A 21,094-nucleotide genomic window follows, 5' to 3' on the forward strand; every position below is an offset into this window, starting at 1 on the left:
AATTCCTGTTGACGTTCTTTTAAAGGCGATTCGGACAAGGTCACGTGGTGGCTAGGTGGCGTTCCAGGCTTGATGTCACGCGGGAATGGACAATCAAAAAGAAGAGGCTCCAAAGGTGACGGTGCAGCCAGAGAACACGTGTCGATTGCTGATCCATTTACTGCAGTCGTTGATGCGGCAGAACTGGGTAAGAAAACCTGCACAAGGCAGAAGAGAAGCTTGTGAGACCACATGCCTACGCTGGTCCCGCCGCGCCCACTGAAGACAAGTTCCTGTTGACATTCTTTTAAAGGCGATTCGGACAAGGTCACGTGGTGGCTAGGTGGCGTTCCAGGCTTGATGTCACGCGGGAATGGACAATCAAAAAGAAGAGGCTCCAAAGGTGACGGTGCAGCCAGAGAACACGTGTCGATTGCTGATCCATTTACTGCAGTCGTTGATGCGGCAGAACTGGGTAAGAAAACCTGCACAAGGCAGAAGAGAAGCTTGTGAGACCACATGTCTACGCTGGTCCTGCCGCGCCCACTGAAGACAAATTCCTGTTGACGTTCTTTTAAAGGCGATTCGGACAAGGTCACGTGGTGGCTAGGTGGCGTTCCAGGCTTGATGTCACGCGGGAATGGAAAATCAAAAAGAAGAGGCTCCAAAGGTGACGGTGCAGCCAGAGAACACGTGTCGATTGCTGATCCATTTACTGCAGTCGTTGATGCGGCAGAACTGGGTAAGAAAACCTGCACAAGGCAGAAGAGAAGCTTGTGAGACCACATGCCTACGCTGGTCCCGCCGCGCCCACTGAAGACAAATTCCTGTTGACGTTCTTTTAAAGGCTATTCGGACAAGGTCACGTGGTGGCTAGGTGGCGTTCCAGGCTTGATGTCACGCGGGAATGGACAATCAAAAAGAAGAGGCTCCAAAGGTGACGTTGCAGCCAGAGAACACGTGTCGATTGCTGATCCATTTACTGCAGTCGTTGATGCGGCAGAACTGGGTAAGAAAACCTGCACAAGGCAGAAGAGAAGCTTGTGAGACCACATGCCTACGCTGGTCCCGCCGCGCCCACTGAAGACAAATTCCTGTTGACGTTCTTTTAAAGGCTATTCGGACAAGGTCACGTGGTGGCTAGGTGGCGTTCCAGGCTTGATGTCACGCGGGAATGGACAATCAAAAAGAAGAGGCTCCAAAGGTGATGTTGCAGCCAGAGAACACGTGTCGATTGCTGATCCATTTACTGCAGTCGTTGATGCGGCAGAACTGGGTAAGAAAACCTGCACAAGGCAGAAGAGAAGCTTGTGAGACCACATGCCTACGCTGGTCCCGCCGCGCCCACTGAAGACAAATTCCTGTTGACGTTCTTTTAAAGGCGATTCGGACAAGGTCACGTGGTGGCTAGGTGGCGTTCCAGGCTTGATGTCACGCGGGAATGGAAAATCAAAAAGAAGAGGCTCCAAAGGTGACGGTGCAGCCAGAGAACACGTGTCGATTGCTGATCCATTTACTGCAGTCGTTGATGCGGCAGAACTGGGTAAGAAAACCTGCACAAGGCAGAAGAGAAGCTTGTGAGCTTAGATTTTATCTAAGAAGAAGAAGAAGCTTAGATTTTATCTTTCTGTCTATGGGGGGGGGGGGGGATCTAACCGTTTCCTCCACCAATGTGGGTCAGTGGGTGGCCCATGCTTTAATGGGTAGAGCATCGGGATACACTGCTCAGGAAATCGGGTTCAGAACCGACCGTTGGATCAACTTCAGTCACTGGGTATGGGCGATGGGGTATGGGCTATGGGGTATGCGCCATGCGGTATGGGCTATGGGGTATGGGCCATGGTGTATGGGGTATGCGCCATGCGGTATGGGCTATGGGGTATGGGGTATAGGCCATGGGGTATGTGGCGCTATTGTATTAACCTCTTTGGCTACAACTTGGGTCAGCAGTGCAAGGTTGAAGAGGAAGAAGACGACTGTCAACATTAATGCGATTAGCACATACCCCTAGCTTCTACGCTCTACTTCTACGCTCTACTTCTACAAACTCCCATATTCGGCTGCTGTGCCCTAGAAGCAATCTACGAGATTCTGCTTGTCTGCACAAAGTGTACATTGGCCACCGAGGCAGGGTGAGCCGACCACCATTTCGTCGATGAAATGAACCGAGTCGTCAAGCACTGGCTGCACGCGATCATGCAGCGGAGTCAGAAATTTGTGGACAGTAAACCTTCATAATCGCGCGACCTTCTGTTTCGTTAATTCCACAATCATAACAATCTTCATTGCGTATCATGCATGCCCAATTACAAACCCATCGTAAGAAAGCATGCTAATCGCATTATCGTTGCTAATCATCTCCGAATGATCGATACTCTAGCTTTATTTTTTCTTGTCTCAAGCGCTATAAACTTTCCCTGCACTTGGCGCTTTTACACGCTGCTCCCGCCACACCCGCAGTGCAAAGCACGCTACCGACGGTGTAATCAGCTGATTGCGTACGGCAGGCAAGCGGGAAAAGCATGAAGAGCACCAAAAAGAGCAGGCGTGCGACTGCACGGCAAAGGCGCGCTAGCACATGGATCGGAACTAACATCCATGGACCGATTGGCAGCTTTTACCCTGGTGACGTCACGTTAGTGGCGCCACGAATCCTGAAGAAAGGGACCGGAGAATACCGCATAGCGGCACGCTTTTGTGTTTCGAGTCATCGAAGGTTGTAAAGAGCTCCTACAAGGTTCTGCGGGACACACGTGACCAGCTTCTATGATATTGACTGACTTCCGCGAATATTTCGACTAACCATTGCCACTGACGGGGCCCCGTGCACTTGGCGGTGGTGCCTGTATGACATGTTTGCTCGGTATGTCGCCGAACCGAATGTGTATACATGGCGTGCATCCTTGGTCGGGAAAGTGGCTACGACGCCGATCGTCGTATAACTACGGGTTACGGTGTCTTGAAGCGAGCCGTTCTTTCAGAGACTATCATACTGCTGTACAAAGGAAGGAAGCACTTGTGTCCTGCAGTAAAAGTGCTTTCTAATAAGGAACGCGTGCGTCCAGGTGTGTTCACTGCGATGAAGAAGAGGCATGCCGATGCTTTAGACGTCCCCCATTTGATCTGTACTGTTTTTCTAGCAAGAAAGAAAGCCCCAGATGCTTTCCGTATTAGATACATGCGCGGAAATAAGGAGTCTACGGTTGCTAGTGTCTTCAAGCAGCTCCCTGGGCGCTCGTGTCCGCGATCCCTCCAAAAAAGATATCATATGAAACATATAGTACTTATTCAATAATACCGTATGACCATGTGAAAACATGAAGAATATATGTTCATATGAAATTTTATATATATATATATATATATATATATATATATATATATATATGTATATATAAAAGGTACATTCTTTTATATGATGTGGTTTGTGATTCGATGAGATTCTTTAACAGGGCTGTTTCGCCGTCATCGAAGATAAATTCGGCGAACGTCGCGGTCGAGTGCAATTATCCAATGTATATGACTTGATATCTCGCGGTATTCTGTGCATGATGCGTTTGTGAACTGGCATTGGTCATTCTACATCGGATATTGCTTGTTGCTGTCACGTTGTGCGCGTCCCTTCATTCGGTTCATCCCTGAGCTTGTATTAAACGTTAACCCGCTCGCGTTACCCATTCATGCTCGCACGCGTAATGCGAAGACGTGGTATCGTTCCCCTCCTGCGGCAAGTTGTTTTTTTCATCCACTTTCATTGCCATTAATTTACCATTTAGTTAATTCAATTAGTAAGTACAAGTGGTTTTTTTCCGGTGTTTCCCTTGGTGTTTTTGTTTGCTGGTTTCTCACGATATGGCCGAACTGATATACGGATTTGCAGTACGGCCGTGCACATATCGCGCGTGGGACTCCGCAAACGAACCCATATCCAAGGGTTCCGTTGTCGTCGATTAGTCCTATCCCTCTGCGAACGCACTAACCCCTTCCGCAATATTGCTTTCCGGGTGTGCGGGCATATCCTGCGAGCGAGCGTCTCGCATCATTGCTTTCGGGCGCAGCCGGAGGCGGCGGTGGCGCCACCGCCTGGCCACTCTCGGCAGTAATGGCATGTTTACGCCGCACGCGCCCTGACGCTGCGAAGGGCGGGCGGCGCGAGGCAGCACCGAAGCCGGAAATCGACTCGACGCCATCGCGCCGCCGTTGTAGCAGGCAGCACAATTGACGGAAGAGAGGCGCCCTCCGGAAATGGAGTCGAGTCTGTTTTGTCGCGTGCCCGGGCATGCGTACGAGCATCGCATTGTTATACGGTCGAAAGCTAATAACGCAGTCGCGCGCTTTCCCGATCTGATCGCTTATCCCTCCAGAAATATTTTGTTTTGTTCGTTCGCGATACGTTGTCGTTTGCTTTGTAATATTGGGAGCCGTTTTCTGACGCCCGTGGTACCACGCTGAGCCCCCCATATTGAGGTTAAAGCTCAACTCGCTTCATTAGGCAGAGGGCATGGCCTCGGAAACAGGTGGCGTTATCGCTCCGTTACATGTGCGTTGCTTACTGCGCCCATTCTCCTTCTGGTACTACGACTGCCTTCTGTCGTCGTTTGCACGTCATGTTTCACGCACTATTACCGGTAGAAAAAGAAAGTGGGAGATGTTCGCCATCGCTTACCCTATGAACAGCTACCGCAGCCTCGTCTCGCTACTGAAGTGCTCCTGTACACCTAATGCTTGGGTGCCTACTTTATTACCTCGTCAGAGCTGGCACGTGTACTGCAGGGTGGGCGATTTGGCGTGTAATATTTAGTCTGACTACGTTTTATTGCAATCAACTACACACAAAGAGAAAAATATGCTACATTATAAAGGCGGTCGTTCTCAAGACTTGGGTCAAGAAATCAACGCTATAGGTACCGCTTCCACAACCGCACAGATACAATAACGCGGAGAGCGTTTTTTTTTTTTTTTTTGAACAAGTACATATACGATGTAGTAGGTGCCTAATAAATAAAATTATTGAATTACCACTGGCTCAGCCTAAGCCATGGTGTCAACGCGATGCGGTGCGCCGGCGGCAGGTCGCGCGGAAGCTGCCATAGTTCGGATATCTTTCGGACAGGCTTACTTCTACGGTCGGGACGAAAGTCAATGTTAAAAGTGTTTTATACATCAGTCACTTGTCATGAGGCTGAGTTGTCCGGGGGAGGTGGGGGTTGAGGGGCGGCCGCTGCAAGAGACAGACGCGCGTGCCCACAGTGCCGGAAAAATCCCAACGGCGATCTCCCCGACCCTGGAAGGTTCAAGGATCTAGGAAAGTGGAAAAGACAAAACGCACGGCTCAAACAAGCCGCGGCTCGCGGGCCAGCTGCGCGTCGTAACGAACGCTCCGCGACGGCGGGAAACAATGGAGAGCGCGCGCGCGTGGCCTACGTGCGCGCAGGACCACGAAACGAGGGCGGCGGACGCCTGCAGGAGGAACGCCGATCGCTCGCGTCGCCGATGCAGCGGCGACGACGAGGACAGGCCACGCATGCACGCTCGCGGTAACGACGACCCCGATTTCTCGGGTCAGCGATAACGGTGACAGGGCTATGAAAAAAAGGGGTTTGCAGCGAGAAAGTGAGCGAAGCGGTGCGCATCGCGGCGTTAGATGGTTGAGGGAAAGTTCCGGGGATCGGGCGACGGTTATTCGTTACTGCGACTCCTTCGGGGTACCTCGTCAGGCGAGGCTGAAAGGGGGCGCCGCTTTTCCCGGCGCTCTCTTACCTGGCGATAGCGGGTCGTGATTGGTCTTCGAGCTGGTTCGCGGAGGCCTCTTGTCTGAAGACTCTTGTGCGTCACGTCCGCCTCCGAGATGTGAAGTCCGCCAGAGAATTGTGCACAAACAATCGACGATGATTGTCAATGTGATCGAATAGCGTAATGCTTCTAGAAGCTATAGTTCGCTTTATTAAAAAAAAAAGAAAGATGCTAAGAAGAGAGACGAAGGAAACGCGAGTGTTATGTTAGTTTGACTCCTTCGGAACCATGTTCCTCGAAGACGAAGAGCTACCGCTTCCTGGTGCTTTTACGTGGCGAAAACAATCTATGTTTGGTGTTCAAGTTGGTCCATGAAGGCCTCTTCTCTGAAGCCTCTTGCGCGTCATGTCTGCCTCCGAGATGTGTAGTCACGCAGAATATTAATTGCGATAGCAAGTTATGCGCCTCCCCGCGTATTCGACCGATCATACTACAGCTTTCCTGCAGCGCTTCGAAGCCTATGTAAGACAGCAGCTAAGCGCTACTGCGAACAGGAGTGGAGATTAGCGGCGATAATGAAACCCATCTTTAGTATTCAGACATGCTTATTCACGTAATACAACTTTAAAGCTGTCTTGCTCACACAGCCTTAGTAGGACTGCAAGAGCGCTCCTAAACGACCAACCGAATATGCCATTAATATGTGCACTGGTTCCTGTTATCCTGTCTCACTCTCCGCGATAGCTCAGTGGCTATGGTGGGAGCACGAGGTCGCGGGTTCACTTACGAGTGAACAGCAGCATATCGATGGAGGTGAGGAGGGGGGACAGGCATAACATGTTCGTGTACCGTGCACTGGATGCACGTTAAATACCACCTCGTCAAAATTGACCCGAAGTCCCCCAACGGCATGCCCCATAAACACAGCGTGATTCCGGCACGCATAACTCCAGAATTCAATTTGTTTTATTGTCTTGTCTAAAATCGAAGCATTTTGCGTGGTGTCACAAGGGAGATCACGCAGAAAAAGAAGGTACAAGAATGAAAAGAAATGTTGAAAAGGACCCAAAGGTGTACACCGGAATCTCCAAGACAAGCGCCCTCATTTGCCGAGTACATGCTACATGTGGCATGTAGCAAATGTTACGCGACGAAGCGCCTCGCCCGCTTCGCCATTGCTCATTGCCAGCTCAAGTTGGTCAGCGTATTTCATTATGGTTACACCTGAAGCGGCGACTGACGCGCTAGGTCGCGCGTCGTGCTCAAAAGTTGAAACACAAACAATGTTGGAACTACTCCAATGCGTTGTTTCGTTTCCAGGTTCACTTGCATTTGTAACAGCGGCTTAAAGGCGTACATACACTTGGGACTACTCCATGTTTAGAAACCAGCTACAGAGCTAATACATGTCGCACTTCCATATATAATACCGCGTAGAAGATGTTAGTTGCTGTTCGGGTTTCCGTTTTTGAGCACTGTCTGTCACCAACACCATGCACGAGAAAGAAGTCAACTTACAAGTCCTTTCAGTTGGGGTTTTTTTTTCTTTTCTTTTTTTTTGCGGAAAGCCTTTAGTTCTGTGCTTCTTTATCGACCTTGCGGCCACAGGCTTGCGGATTGCGGATGTGTCCGTGGTCCCAAGAACTTCCCGCAACGGGTAGCCGTATGGCGAGAGAAATTGGATTGCGATCATCATCAACAGCAGCAGCACAGCAATTCGATTGGATTGGATAAACGTTATTAAAGGTCCTGCAGGACGCGCGTCAGCGCGCAGCGGGCGTCTCCCACGCAGGGACCGACAGGGAGCACCTGGCGGCCGCTGCGCGGACCTTCTGTACGGCCCTTCGCTGATCTTGTAGGAGCGGGCTTCGTAGGGTCTTGTCCCACTTGTCCGAGGTAGAGTCCGGCGGAGCGTTTCTACACTCCCAGAGCATGTGTGAGAGTGTCACCGTGTCCCAGCATGAGGGGCACGCGTCGTCGGGGTAGACGTCCACGTAGTAGATGACGTGTACCGTGGCGGGGTTGGGATAGGTATCTGTCTGTAACAGGCATAGCGTTAGCGTATGCGCCCTGCTGTGTTTGGGGTGCGGGGGCGGAATGAGACGTCGTCCCAGGTAAAAGTGTTTAGTAGTGGTTTCGTTGTACGTTACTGGGGCGCCCCTGTTCGCCTCCGACTGGTCGAGATGCGGGTGCCCGGCGGTGACGGCGCGGTCGGAAAGCGCGCGCGCAGCTTCTAATAATAGCGCGACCCACTGTGCGGGAGTTAGCCAAGAATTGGTGCCAATTAGGAGATATTGATCATTGCCTGAAAGCATAGCATACACTTTGGTAGAAACGATTATACCAAGGTACATCGCATATAACAATGGACAATAACTGTAACGATATAACTGTCCTTGAAACGAAAAAAGAACCCTTAAAGAGAGAGAGAGAGGAAAGGGGAAAGGCTGGGAGGTTAAGCAGAGAAAAGGATCCGGTTTGCTACCCTACGCTGGGGAGAGAGGGGAGGGGGAGGTAAAGTGGTAACAAAGTAGAGATAAGGAAAGAAAGGAGCATAGACGCACAATCACAATCGGTCACTGTCACCGCGTACTGTCTTAAAGGTAGAGCAAAAACATGCCTACGTCGCAAAACTGATACCTAGGCGAACTGGTATAGGGCCAGATATGTCGCATTGCGAAAAACGTGATGACGCAAGACACGCGTGGCGTCGTCCTAGAGTTTGTGTAACGCGCGCTACTACATTGTCGGAAATGGAGCAGCTATCCGAGGCTGTGTGGCGTTGGACTGTTTTGCACGATGTGGCGAATTCGATTCCAATCAACGACGGCTACATTCCGTTGGAGGCGGAATGCAAAAAAAAAAAGAGCTCTTGTGTGCCGAGCTTCGGCCCTCAAGTGCACGTTAAACGATCCCAGGCTGTCGAAATCCATTCTCAGCCCGGCTGTACGGCGTTTGCCACAGCCGGATTGCGCCCCCACGCCCATCACCCTATGGATCTAAAAATCGCAAAATTCAGCTCAGTGAAACAGCTCAGCTGACGTTTTGTCAACTGAGAAAGTGCCTGGTAGGAATGAGGTGCCGAATCTATCCCTCTTCCTTTCCCTTTTTGCACGTTATTAGCAGCCGTAGTGGCGCTGTATGGACGTTATCACCGTGGTCGGCCGCTCTGCAGCGGCGGATGATGATAAAAAAGAAAAAAAAAACAGAATCGAGCGAGAGAAATCGCTGAATTACGCCGCCCCTGTTGGCAGCTCCTCTTGCGGAGATAGGCACTAGTCGCGCACTTGGCGACGCCTATTTCGCTGTCGTCTCAATCCCGAAACATTGAGACGGTCCGTTTTCCGGCGGTGTGCGTCCACACTGTACATGCCTGGACAGAGTACGAGTACTCCATCTGTAACTGTGACAGCTTTCACAGAACGGAGTTAGTCACAGGAGCAAGCAGTTACTGCTGGAAGAGGAGTCGCCAATACTCCCTTGGTTCTTAGAGGAGCTGAAGGTACACATTAAAACGACACTAAAGAGAACAAAAATTGTTTGAGCTGCTTCACTTAGTTACCCTTCCACAGTAGCAAAACAGCCACTCCTACCGCGAAAAGACGCTTTGTAAGGCGGGGAAGACGCAAAAACTACAGTCCGGGGGCGACGCCGCATCAGCTAGTCGCGACGGCATGCATTTTGGGTCATCTCCTCAGGCCTATAGTTAAGTCTTCGTCGACAAAAATGAACGATATTGCATTCTAAAGGAGCCAAAGACTGCACTTAGGAAGAAACCTCAAGAACTTCTACTGAACCACGAAGGACGAAATGACCCGCCGTGGTTGCTTATTGGCTATGGTGTTGGGCTGCTAAGCACGAGGTCGCGGGATCGAATCCCGGCCACGGCGGCCGCATTTAGATGGGGCGAAATGCGAAAACATCCGTGTACTTACACCTAGGTGCATGTTAAAGAATCCCAGATGGTCGAAATTTCCGGAGTCCCCTACTACGACGTGCCTCAAAATAATGAAATGATTTTGGCGTGTAAAACCCCATAATTTATTAAAGGACGAAATGCCAAAAGGAAAAAAAAAATGAAGCTTTGTCATCCATGGCGTCACACTAACGTACCGGCTCCTTTGTTTCAGCGTGAAATTCAAAAATCAAACTTTGACCGTTAATTTTCTCTTCAAGTCAACCTATCACCGCGACATCAGCAACACTAGACTTCCTAAATAATATTTTATCAATCTAGACTGATTCAGCGCTTATGCTTAATGTCCCTTAAGGTCAAGAGAGATAACATTTCATTTGCAGAAAACTGTGCAGCCACTCTGCATAGGGGAATGGAAAGGGTAAAGAAGAGGATTAGTGAACGGTGATGATACAATGAAAAAGGTATGCACTACTTACAAGTTAACTACCTTGCAGCACCTCTAAAGCCGCGTCTTTGTAGTCGAGGGGCTTGCAGGAAAACTAGAGCTAACCCTAAAGTGCAAGTCTTATCTCGCCGCCAACTTCGATTTCTGCATTTATATATAAAGTTCGGGGTTATTAAAGTTCATGTTTCAAATTTTATCGAAACGCACCAATTTTTAGGAAAGATTATTAAAAAACAGGCAATAAATCTAAATAATGCTTCCAAACTTGACAGAAACTTAAGTCAAATCGGTCAGTCGGTTGTCTCACGAAAACAATTACGCGTTTTATATGTGCTTGAATGGCGGAGCTAAAACATACTTTTAACCCTAACACTGTTTGGAAAAAATTTGCTGCCGTATACAAGTATATTCAGCTGTCTACCATAACGAAAAGCCTTTTTTTTTTCGTCATTTCAATGAGTTTTTAAGTTCGAGAATATTCAGAGGAAAACAGGGTATTTTCACTCCGGTTACGTTGAATCATTAAAATGGCACTGCCTATGCACTGGTTGTGGCGACCCTAGTGGTATGCCACAAGGAAGCGAAGTTATCAACTGAACCTACGCAATCCACAAATAATGCCTTTTTTATTGCTAGTTTTGTGAGTGCGAACCTGCCTTATCTTTGGCGTAATATCATGAAATGCGTCATCCTGTCAAATCGATAGTGCATCCGGTCTGATTTACACGTCCAATTAACTTACTGGAAGTAGTGGCTGATGATTATCGGCTGGCACGTAGCAACTCCGCAAGCTATAAGCCACTAATTTCTCATTGTGCCTGAGCCTCCAGTGTCGTGGACCGCGAAGGAAATTTTAATAGAAGATCCACTGAGGGATAACCTCGAAAAAATACAAGGAATTTGAACATGCTAACCCAGTAGACAACGTCATGCTGCTGCGGCACAAATTTGATCATTCGCCTTCGTAGGCACCGCGTCAAAAGAAAGGGAAAAGAACTTCATTGGAAATTATACGGAAGCCCGTCGCAAATGGAAGGGGCGCAACGTACTGAGAAATCGGGTGCCCGGAACTCCCACTTCCTGTGCGTTATTGGACGGTCGCCGCCGTACGTCGCAGTCTGCTCGCTCCGGTTGTGTTCGTTGCGTTAACCTCACTTCTATACATGTGCCGCTGCACGCAAACCCGATCACAGTGCAGTACGTGCGAGGAAGTACTCGACTGCGATTCTCCGGTAATTGGAAAGCAGCGTACTGCTTGCAACTCTTAATTCCACCGCAGGCTCCCGCACTCCTTATTACATTCCGTTTCCAGGAAGCCCTTCCAACCGAGCGTACCGCGGCATAGTCTATATGGAAATACATGGTACGTTTTCTCCACTGTCCTTTAGGCTGCGCAACGACTTTCGCGAGGTTAAACTGTTGCTTACTGTTCGAGGCACTTTGAGTTATCCGTTCATAAGAAACTTAATTGTCCGTGACATAGTTGCGTGGCGTGCCGTATCAGTAATTGCGTCAGCGCCCGTACCCGAGGGGGAGGAGGGCGTTCTACTCCGGCGGCAGCTGCGTACGGCGCGGCCGTGCGGGCCCTATCTTGAAAGCGATCTGCGATGTGAGCTCAGTGCGGCGAGCACTGATATGCTCGTGTGCGCTGTGTTCTAGCCGCTTAGTTCGCGCTGAAGCGAGATGTGTGAACGGAACAGTAAACCTAATCAACATCTCTAATGAAGTCATAAAATTAGGCCATAAATGTTATGAAGTCGTAATCAAGCCATGAAGCTAGACCAGCAGCGGCCTTACTTAATTGCAGAAATTACCAATTTCTAGAGAGCGAAATGAACATATATTCATTCAAAGAACCACGGGCTAAGAGCGATGGCCTGCGTTGCTAACTACGGTTTCATTGGCTAAGTTACACACTGTGCTTCTGTACTTAGGCACAGAAGCAGCCGATGCAAATGTAAGATCCCCCCGGCCCACCTCGAGCGCAGAGAGTCGTTCAGCACTGAAGTAAATCCTTTGTAGTATGACAATGCTAAACATTCAGCTGGATTCCAAGGTTCAATTTCTCGTTGTACCAGTCATCATTCGGCGTTTGACCTACGGGTTCGTTACGGAGCGGAAACACTGCACCGGATGTGGCGACGGGCATTGCGGAAATGCAAGACGTTGCGCTGGGGAATCTCTCTCTCTCTCTCTCTCTCTCTCTCTCTCTCTCTCTCCTCGACCGACAACAGGGACAGGTTGCCCCCGCGGAGCATTCCATCGCTCCATATCGGCCACTTCGCCGTGTCAAGGCGCAATGCGCTCCATTGTTAGGAGACCCCTGCTTACGGCGGCCAGGAAACAAGAGCGTGCGTTGATAACGAGAGGCGTGTGCTTGTCTCGCCATATGTATGCCCCCCTCGGCTTCCCGATTGCTCGAATAATGATTGCGCGCTCGCGCCGCTTCCCCCGTTAGTTGGATGAACACTTAGGAGTAGCCTGCCTTCTTTAGTGGGACCCCATGACTAGCCGATGGGGCTGTGGGTCCAGTCACTGTTGTGTGCTCTCTTACTGTGTTGTGTACAAATAAATGGACGAACCAACAAACGAATGAATGAGTGAGCAAAAACTTTACTGAATATAAATAAAGTAAGGCACGATGGTTGGGGCCCCTATTGCAGGAATGGATGAATGAGTGTGTGATTGATGGGGTATACACTAGGAGAGCGGTGTCTGTTTCGGCCGTTGCGAGAAGGACAGCTCTCGTCTAGCGTAAATATTCTGCAATCATCGCAGGCTGACAAAAACCATAGGGTTTCCTACAATAATTGCTAGAAGGAGCTCTGGCGCTAGTTTCTACGGGAGCTGCAATGGGGAGCAGTTGTGTAAGCATGGGAATTATGGGAAGTACATGGATTTGCCTAAAGTTCGTCCTTTTGGTTTCAAACGGCTTCGTGACCTTGTAAGCTCGTCATTTCGAACAAGGCACTGCGTGATAAATAATTAAATAAACATTAGCGAAATTGTCAGACGGTAAGATTCGGACACAGGACCTCTAGCACAAAGGTCCGATGCTGAGGTCATTAAGCCACGGACGCAAGCATTGACAAGTGACATAAAACGCCCTCGTGAATTCACCGCGGACAAGGCAGTTCCTTGAGAGGCTTGGTGCGTTCTCATTTTGCCACCGGCTCGACAAGCTGAGTTCTTGCGATTAGTAGCGATTGTGCGTGTTCGCAGCCTCTTCTGCACTTCTAAAAGTATAGATTGCTCTTAACTTTACGACACTAAAGGCGTATAAAGCGTCTCCGAGGGTCCAAGGCTTCCGTTGCAGTCTTTGAACTTGGGACCCTCGTCTGTATATTGTCTTTTACCCATTCATCGTATTTAAAGAATGGTAAACTGCGACTGAATATACAAAACCACAAGAACGTCAGAATCCACAAGCACGAAGATAAGACAAATCCATCTACTTTCCCATCATTCCCACGTTGGCTGAACGATTGCAGCGCTTGGGTTCCCTCTAGTAATTATTCTACGAAAGTCTATGGCAAATAGTGGGCGCGCGGACGGGCACACGAACATGAAATGACGCGTATGCGCGCAGTGCCATCTCTCGACAGAGGGCGCTTGCTTCGTTAAGGGGCGTTTGCATACCGCGTAGCAAGCCTGATTAACTCAAACAGGCTGGATGATTATTTCTCATCGCCTGATGTAACATGCCGATGTATCATCATCATCTTCTTCATCGGCGCAAGAACTTTTGCTTATTTTTATTTGTTTATATGCCCTACATAATACACCTATACAGGGCATTACGAAATGCAGTTGACACGCGCTAGCAGTTCCCGTATCATTCTGTCTCCGCCTTCACGTTACTCGAGCTAATTCTGTAAAACTGAATAACTGCGAGTTCAACGAAGAACAGGTATGTTCAAATCAGCGCGACTTCTACGGGCACCATAATCAGCCGAAGCTATGCGAATATGTTTATGGGGCTACTAGAAAACAGTTTCTGCAGGATGTGAGTACTCGTGTTGGGCTGCTGAGCACGAGGTCGCACGATCGAATCCCTGCCACGGCGGCCGCATTTCGATGGGGGGCGAAATGCGAAAACACCCGCGTGCTTAGATTTAGGTGCACATTAAAGAACCCCAGGTGGTCGAAATTTCCGGAGTCCTCCACTATGGCGTGCCTCATAATCAGAAAGTGGTTTAGGCACGTAAAACCCCATAATTTTTTTAGTGTCTGAGTACATACCCTTTTATTAGAAGTGGTTTATTGGTGGAATCTTTTTTTTTTTCTAATCTGGCAATATAATTAACTGATACTACTTTATTTCACTGCTGACAACACACATCCGACAATTTCATTTTCGTATTTTTACTCGCCTATAATCATGCACATTTTTGAGGTCACGGTTACTATGAAACTTGACAAACCAATCTTTAGAGCAAACCTTCTAATCGACAACAGTATCTTTACTTCAATAGTAGTTACGTACGACACACTAAATCTAGCATTCCTTATAGCCAGGCTTAAAAGAATATCCTCTAATAGCAACGAATTCAGCCCACTGTGACCAACCTTGAAGCGCACTTGCAAAACAAAAATGTCTATTACAGCCGCCATAAGACAGACAGAGGTCCTCGACCGTTCGCATCAGCCAAGTACTAACAAAAAAAAGGACCCAATGAAGTTAGCATCCTAACTTAATTTTGACACGCTCGGTATCAGCTCCAAATGCCAACCATAATTTAAGGGAAAAAAGCTTTAACACACTGCCAACCGGCTTAAACACATCTTCCTGCAACAACCACGAGTCAAGAATCACGAAACCTTCGCGATTTATTTACTTCATCTGAAACCGCGTCCTCAGATCACGCAGGTTGTCATCAATGCAATAGACGGTGCTGTACTGTCTATTTAGATGGCTGTATCTGAAAAGTTTTCAGCAAATCAAACTTTTACCGAACAGTTAACGATGACTTCACGTGTGACAGCGCTAAACGACGACTACCCCCTGGAGAGTTCGACATGCAAAAAGTAATACCTCGGTCAAACTGAAACAAGCTCTAGGATTTGGTTCAATGACCATCGCACACCTGCCATCAGCCTTGATAATACGCCATTGTCTAAACATGTTAGCATTCCTTGTCATTGTTTCGGCAAAATTAATGCCACCATTCTTTAGCGTGGTTTTAAATCACATCAAAGCACGGAAGTCAGATAATTTTTTTTGCTGATCCACAAGTTTGATGCCATTCGTTCAAACATCAAAGAAAACGCTGGGAAGGCCACCTCTCTGCCGGTGTAATGACACGGCTTTTGTGATGGCTTGGTGATAATGCTTACTGTTAATTACTCTTTCACATTTTTGCCACTGTTTTCTTGTTTCCTAACCATAATTTGTTCTTCTTTTCTATGCTGAGTAGCAGCTGTATATCGAGCCAAAAACACTCTGTATAACATGTTATTACCCAAGTTAAAGTTATAAATTATCGCCAAGTTAGATACAGGTTGTCCTGTTAGTACAATGAGCATTGCTCACTGTCACCGTAATACCACTACCGACTGTTTTGATTGGATGAACTGCCGTATTGATAGTAGCCAGACGTGAGCCCACAAAAGCGGCTGCAACGTAACCCCGTCGTTACTCTGACAAATGCTGTGCCACGGCCAAAACGTTAGCCAAGAAAACATTCCTATCGAACATTACATTTAAACTTCTTTCCTTATTACGCAACAAGTGTCTTCCAATTTGGTGCACCATATGCCGATTACTCCATCTCCACTCGTTTAAATCGGAAATTCCCAGAAACAACATTTTCTCAGAATTTGCTGAGCCGCCACAGAAGATGTCATCGACTTCACTGGCGCTGCCACTCATTTCTTATCTCTAATCAGCAGGAACAGTCGATCAACCACAGATTTGTTTTCGCATATTTCAGACTGCTGTTTTCTGACTATACCGGAAAGCTTACGGTGCAAATGGCTCAAGTCTCCGAATCGCTATACGTAGTCACGCTGCCGCAACAATCCACAAAGCATGTGCAGTGCTCAGCGATTGAAACGTGATACTCAGAGCGCATGGCTGACGCCGCTTCTTGCGCCTTCTGTGGGCGGTGGGGTCACCGAGGTGGTGCATTGTGGTATACGATGAAAGCGAGAGCCTACGTGACGCACTGCGACTGCGTCCGGTCTCCCATCGATCACCGTGCGCCCGCCGGTGACGCAAAACAGGGCCGACAGCCACGTGCTCCGAGTACCTCGTTATAATCGCTGAGCGTTGTATACCCAGGGTCAAAAGTATGAGGACCGTTGGTTCTGCGAAAAAATACCCCTCAGTGCATCGGTACACAGCCTGAAACTGAATACTGCTATTTAGACTTGGCGTTGAAAACATTGCTGTGCATTCTTCAGTTTCAGGTTGTCAACCTCCGCTGCCAACAAATTATTTTGTTTTTCTTCCGCAGAAGCCCTGGTCCACATACTTATTATCACGGGTGTATGTTCAGTGACTCCTACTGCAATTGAAGCATTTCCTTTCCCGATAATATGGCCGAAACATTAATTCAGCGGGAAAGGGCTGAACCTGCTCACAATTTACAAGGTCTCGATAGAAAGCCTTGCGGTAAGCTTACGAGCGTCTTCTCAAGAGGATTAAAAAGAAGAGAGCGTGAGGGAGGGTGGTTCACCAAGTGTCCTGACAGAGAGGGCTCTCCCCCTCTCATAATGGCTGCAGCTTCTTACATCATTACAGAACTGAAGACGAAACATCGTTAACTAATCCAATACCACAAAACAATGTACAGTTTGCTAAGTTAACACCTGATGCACTTAAGCTGATCGACTTTGGTTGTCTGTTTGTTTTGATCTTGAGCACCCTCAGTTTTCTAGTTGTTTTTCGTAATATCGTGTTTTTCTCTTGAATCCTTGGGTTTAAGTCCCGAAACAATACAGCGAGGATACGAAGGTCGCCGTGGTTAGGCGATCCTGACAAACTTCGACCGCCTGACGTTCTTCAGCATGCTGTGCACGTTAAAGAACTCCAGGTGGCCAAAGTTAGTCCGAATCCCTCATAACCTCCTGTGTTGCTTTGCGACGTTAAACATCATCAACTACCCAATCAATCAATCAATCAGAAAAGTGCTTGTGATACTTTGCGTTGACGTGATTGTGGCCGACATCTTGAGGTTCTATAGCAGGTCAAGAATCTGCGCAAACAAGAAACGCGAAGACAGCACGACAGGCATGCGTCTTGCGCCGAGCGACAAATCCGTAAAAGTGATATAGCCTGGTTTAAAACGATCACCGTCGAGAAGCGAACAACGTTCGTGGGCTAATGCGGCGCACAGACGTCGTCGTGGCCGGCACGTTCAGGTACAAGCACGGTGAGAATCTGCGTTCGCGACGTCACGTGATAAACTGTATCCAGCGCGGCGGGTAAGTTTGTTTTTCTGTTCGCACTTAGTGTACCTTCTGTGGCGTCGGCTGCCTGCAAAGCAACTGCAACTCTTCTAGCCCCACATGCAGCGCCCTACTTGGCGCATGCAGTGTCACGCGGATATTGTAACAAACACGACACGAGGAAGGACACACATGGCGCGATCGCGGATCGCGATTGCGACAGCATCCGCCATCGAATCGCACTGCCGCGTCCGTTTCCTGCTACCTGATGCGCGCTCTTCGCCTCCCGACTGTCGTCACATGGATTCCCACATGAAGATCCGCTCAGTGCGGTGACGGCGTGTGTGACGTCACCGCCCTCCGCGTGACGACGCTAGAGGGCGCCCCCGTCGAACCGCTTGTAGCTGCTTGCGGGTGGCGAATGAGGTCCTCGTCATTCTCTGCCACGCGTTTTATTGTAACGTCAGCGCGATGCTCACCGCCGGAGCGACGGGGCGAGAACGCGCGAGGCGGGCCGTCCGATAAGGAGGCAGTGTGACAATTCCTGTTGAGTGCGCCTCTGATAACCGACCGATAAGTGCTAAACGCGACGGGCGCCGCTACCGCGGACTTATTACTGGGCCGTGCCTCGTCAACTCCTTATCCGATAGCGGCGACCATGGCAACGCCTCGGCGAAGCTGCGACGGCTTTGTTCTGCCCGTTTCGCGCAGGATTTCGCCGCTGCTGCTTGCCGTGCGGTCACCGCTCGCAGCGACGACGGGGCCTACAGTAGCGGAACGTTCGCGTTGACGAGTCAGCTGACCACCTGTTGCTGTCGACGCCGCCGCCGCCTGCCCGCCGCTGCTATGCTGCTGGTGCCACCACGGTGAGACGAGCGGGCCGCCGAACGGAGACCCCGAGTTTGGCGGCGTGTTTCTTCTGAGGACTATGCACTATCGCCGCTATGCTTACAACTATGGTAAGTGAATACATCTTTGGGTTTGTTTAGTGGCCCCCCCGGGGTCTTGGTTGTGTTTGAGCAAGCCCTGTCGAGCCGCTTCGAAAGACGAATCGCGCGCTACTCCTTCGTGGGCAAAAATTTTGTCATCGTCCCCCCTAGTCCCACGTTGAGCTCCGATGAACACGTTAACCTCGCCAAACAAAGCGCGGGCTCCAATTGCCAATCTGTGTGTGCGTGTTTGTTTTACGTGCGCCTTTTGCTCCTGTCCTCGTCTCTGTTCCGCACTGTTTACGTGTATATTAGAGCAATGAACCAACTGGTCTGGGCTAAAGTGTTGGTCGCATACACTGAGACGCCGAGGTTCGCGAAAAGGACAAGAACGCTTGCACATATAGAGGATCAGACCCGCAGAACCTCTGATAACGCTACGCGTTTTCACGCTACGTGTCTCGTCGGTGTCGTTTCACCATTGCTTAGTTTACTTATGAAAGTCATACAGGCACAATCTCGCTTTCTCTGTCCGAACAAGAAACGCTATACACTTGCCGTGCGAACGGTGTCATCCTCGCTGAATTCGGCTGGGCGCGTATACTTCGCGCTTTCCTGTAATAAATTCCGCTCCGAGTGCAGTGTACCTCGTATACTCTAAGGGCTGTTGGTGCACGAATCGGTTTATCAATGTGTGAAGGTACGCCCGCGGTGTGGCATCCTGACGGAAGTGATAGTTCGTTGAGGCAAGCAGAATAAATCTTCGAGTTGCAAAGTTATCCGCCGCGGTATATGCCCGCGGCTACGGCGTTGCTCTCGTGAGCACGAGGTCGCGGGCTCGATCCCCGCCGCGAGACCACATTTCGATGGCGGGTGAAATGCCAAAAACGCTCGTGTACCATGCATTGGGTAGCACGCTAAGCATCCCCAGCTGGTCGACATTAATCCGAAGTCTCCCCCCTACGACGGTGCCTCAATGCTCAGATCGTGGTTATGGCGCTCACGTAACCCCAGAATTTATACTTGCAAAGTTAAATTTTTATCGATTAAATGTCGCTGCTTCGTCAGGTATGTCTGCGCGAGAACCTTACGCGTATGTAAATTCACCCACGAATATTTTCTTGCAAGAGGACTCGGGTGTAGCTCAGGTTTGAATGATCGAACCTTTATCACCACGCCGGCTCATTTTCGAGATCCTACGGCTTGCTACGTCGTTCTCTCGATGTCAAATACCCAGTGTAGCTTCACTCTTCTGTTACTTGCGTCATCCTGCAAAGCCCTGCGTTTTTTTTTTTTTTTGTCACTGTTCTTCTCACGTTTGCGACTGGGCGCTGTAGCTTAGCTGGTTTTGGTCGGCATTTTCGCAGCCGTCTCTCGCGATTTTTTTTTTTTAAAGCCAAGCTGTGTATGGCTAGGCGAAACGAAAATCCGTCTGTCCGCGCCTTTGTACAGGAAACTGTCATAATCAACAAGGGCTCGCGCGTCGTCGTCGTCTTCCTCCACAGTTATCTCGTTGGCGCGCCTTGGCGCAACCATGCGAACGCACTAGTGCCACTGCTTCCTCGTTCGTCGTCGTCGTCGTTGTCGTCGTCTTCTGCCACAGCTGGCTCCGTTGTCGCTTATCATTCCAACGTAGAACTCCACTTCTGTCGTCGTAACGGGGAGGCAGCGCTTACGGGGGTATGAACCATTGCTTAAGGGGGTATGAGCCATTCATTCTCTTATGTGACGGCCAGGTTTAATTTTGAAAAATCGCAAGCATAACTGGCGGGTGGATGCTGCTAATTAACCACGCCGCCGAGCAAACTCGAGACATCGAACGCAAGCGACAACGGCGGACTGCATGCGGGCGTACCGTCACTGACGTCATTCTCTCCGCCGCAGCCGAACGTGTGTGTGACCTCATTAACACACACGCTAACCATTAATTGAGAAAGACTTCAATGAACCGTCGGGATTAACCCACTGATAAACATCGGGGCCGCTCGTTTCAGCTTCGCTGGTTACGGAGTGCTTATCTGTACAGAGTGCTTGGGCGGTGATTCTTTGTTTTTTTTTTTTTTTTTTTTCACGCGCCAGATTTTCCGTCGTAAGCGCTTACGACTTAAAACGAGTTTTTCGTCGTCGATCGATAAGCGTGTGGTTCACGCGTTGTCCAGTTCACCTGATGGCGTCGCTACGGAACCGACTCCTGCTTTCGAATGAATACTATACACACGACGTATATAGCACTCGTTTTGAATAAAATTCGATTTAACTCCAGGACGTGGTTGCCAGACCTGAGTGCACGTCCGCCTAACACACGCATAGATCTGTCGGCGCAGAGTTGATGTCTTTCTGTAGTTCGTGGTGTCGCGGGTGGAATTCCAATTACGCAGGAAGAGAGAGAAGGGAAGACGGAAAAGCAGGGAGGTTAACCAGACTGAGTCCAGTTTGCTACCCTACACGTGGGGAGGGGAATGGGGAGTGAAAGAGAGAGAGAGAGAACTTAGGTGTAGGCTGTCTATAGTCGGGCACTCAAGTCTGTTGCCCTCAGGTAGCGAAAAAGCGCTCGAACTGCTTTCTGGGCTAGTGAACTCTGAGGCCAGGCTCCCAAGATCTTCGCTTCCGTAAACGGCCTGTCATCCAGTCTATTTAAGGCACACTGGAGAGTCTCGCGTTGATTATCGAAGATGCACGTATACTTTACGCTTTCAG

The 21,094-nt window shown here is 49.3% G+C and overlaps 1 protein-coding gene across 3 annotated transcripts in view; it reads left to right on the forward strand.

Annotated features, from left to right (window-relative positions):
* LOC142557322 (beta-1,3-galactosyltransferase 5-like) overlaps nucleotides 1-21,094 on the forward strand; it is a 247,414-nt gene that overhangs the window by 214,959 nt on the left and 11,361 nt on the right. For all 3 annotated transcript variants that reach the window (XM_075669066.1, XM_075669065.1, XM_075669067.1), the window contains one exon: nucleotides 18,180-18,427. In XM_075669066.1, coding sequence (XP_075525181.1) covers nucleotides 18,397-18,427 — 31 coding nt within the window. In that variant the 5' untranslated portion in view covers nucleotides 18,180-18,396. The remainder of the gene's footprint in view (nucleotides 1-18,179; nucleotides 18,428-21,094) is intronic.

The sequence above is a fragment of the Dermacentor variabilis genome, chromosome 9 (assembly GCF_050947875.1).
Source record: "Dermacentor variabilis isolate Ectoservices chromosome 9, ASM5094787v1, whole genome shotgun sequence".
NCBI lineage: Eukaryota > Metazoa > Arthropoda > Arachnida > Ixodida > Ixodidae > Dermacentor > Dermacentor variabilis.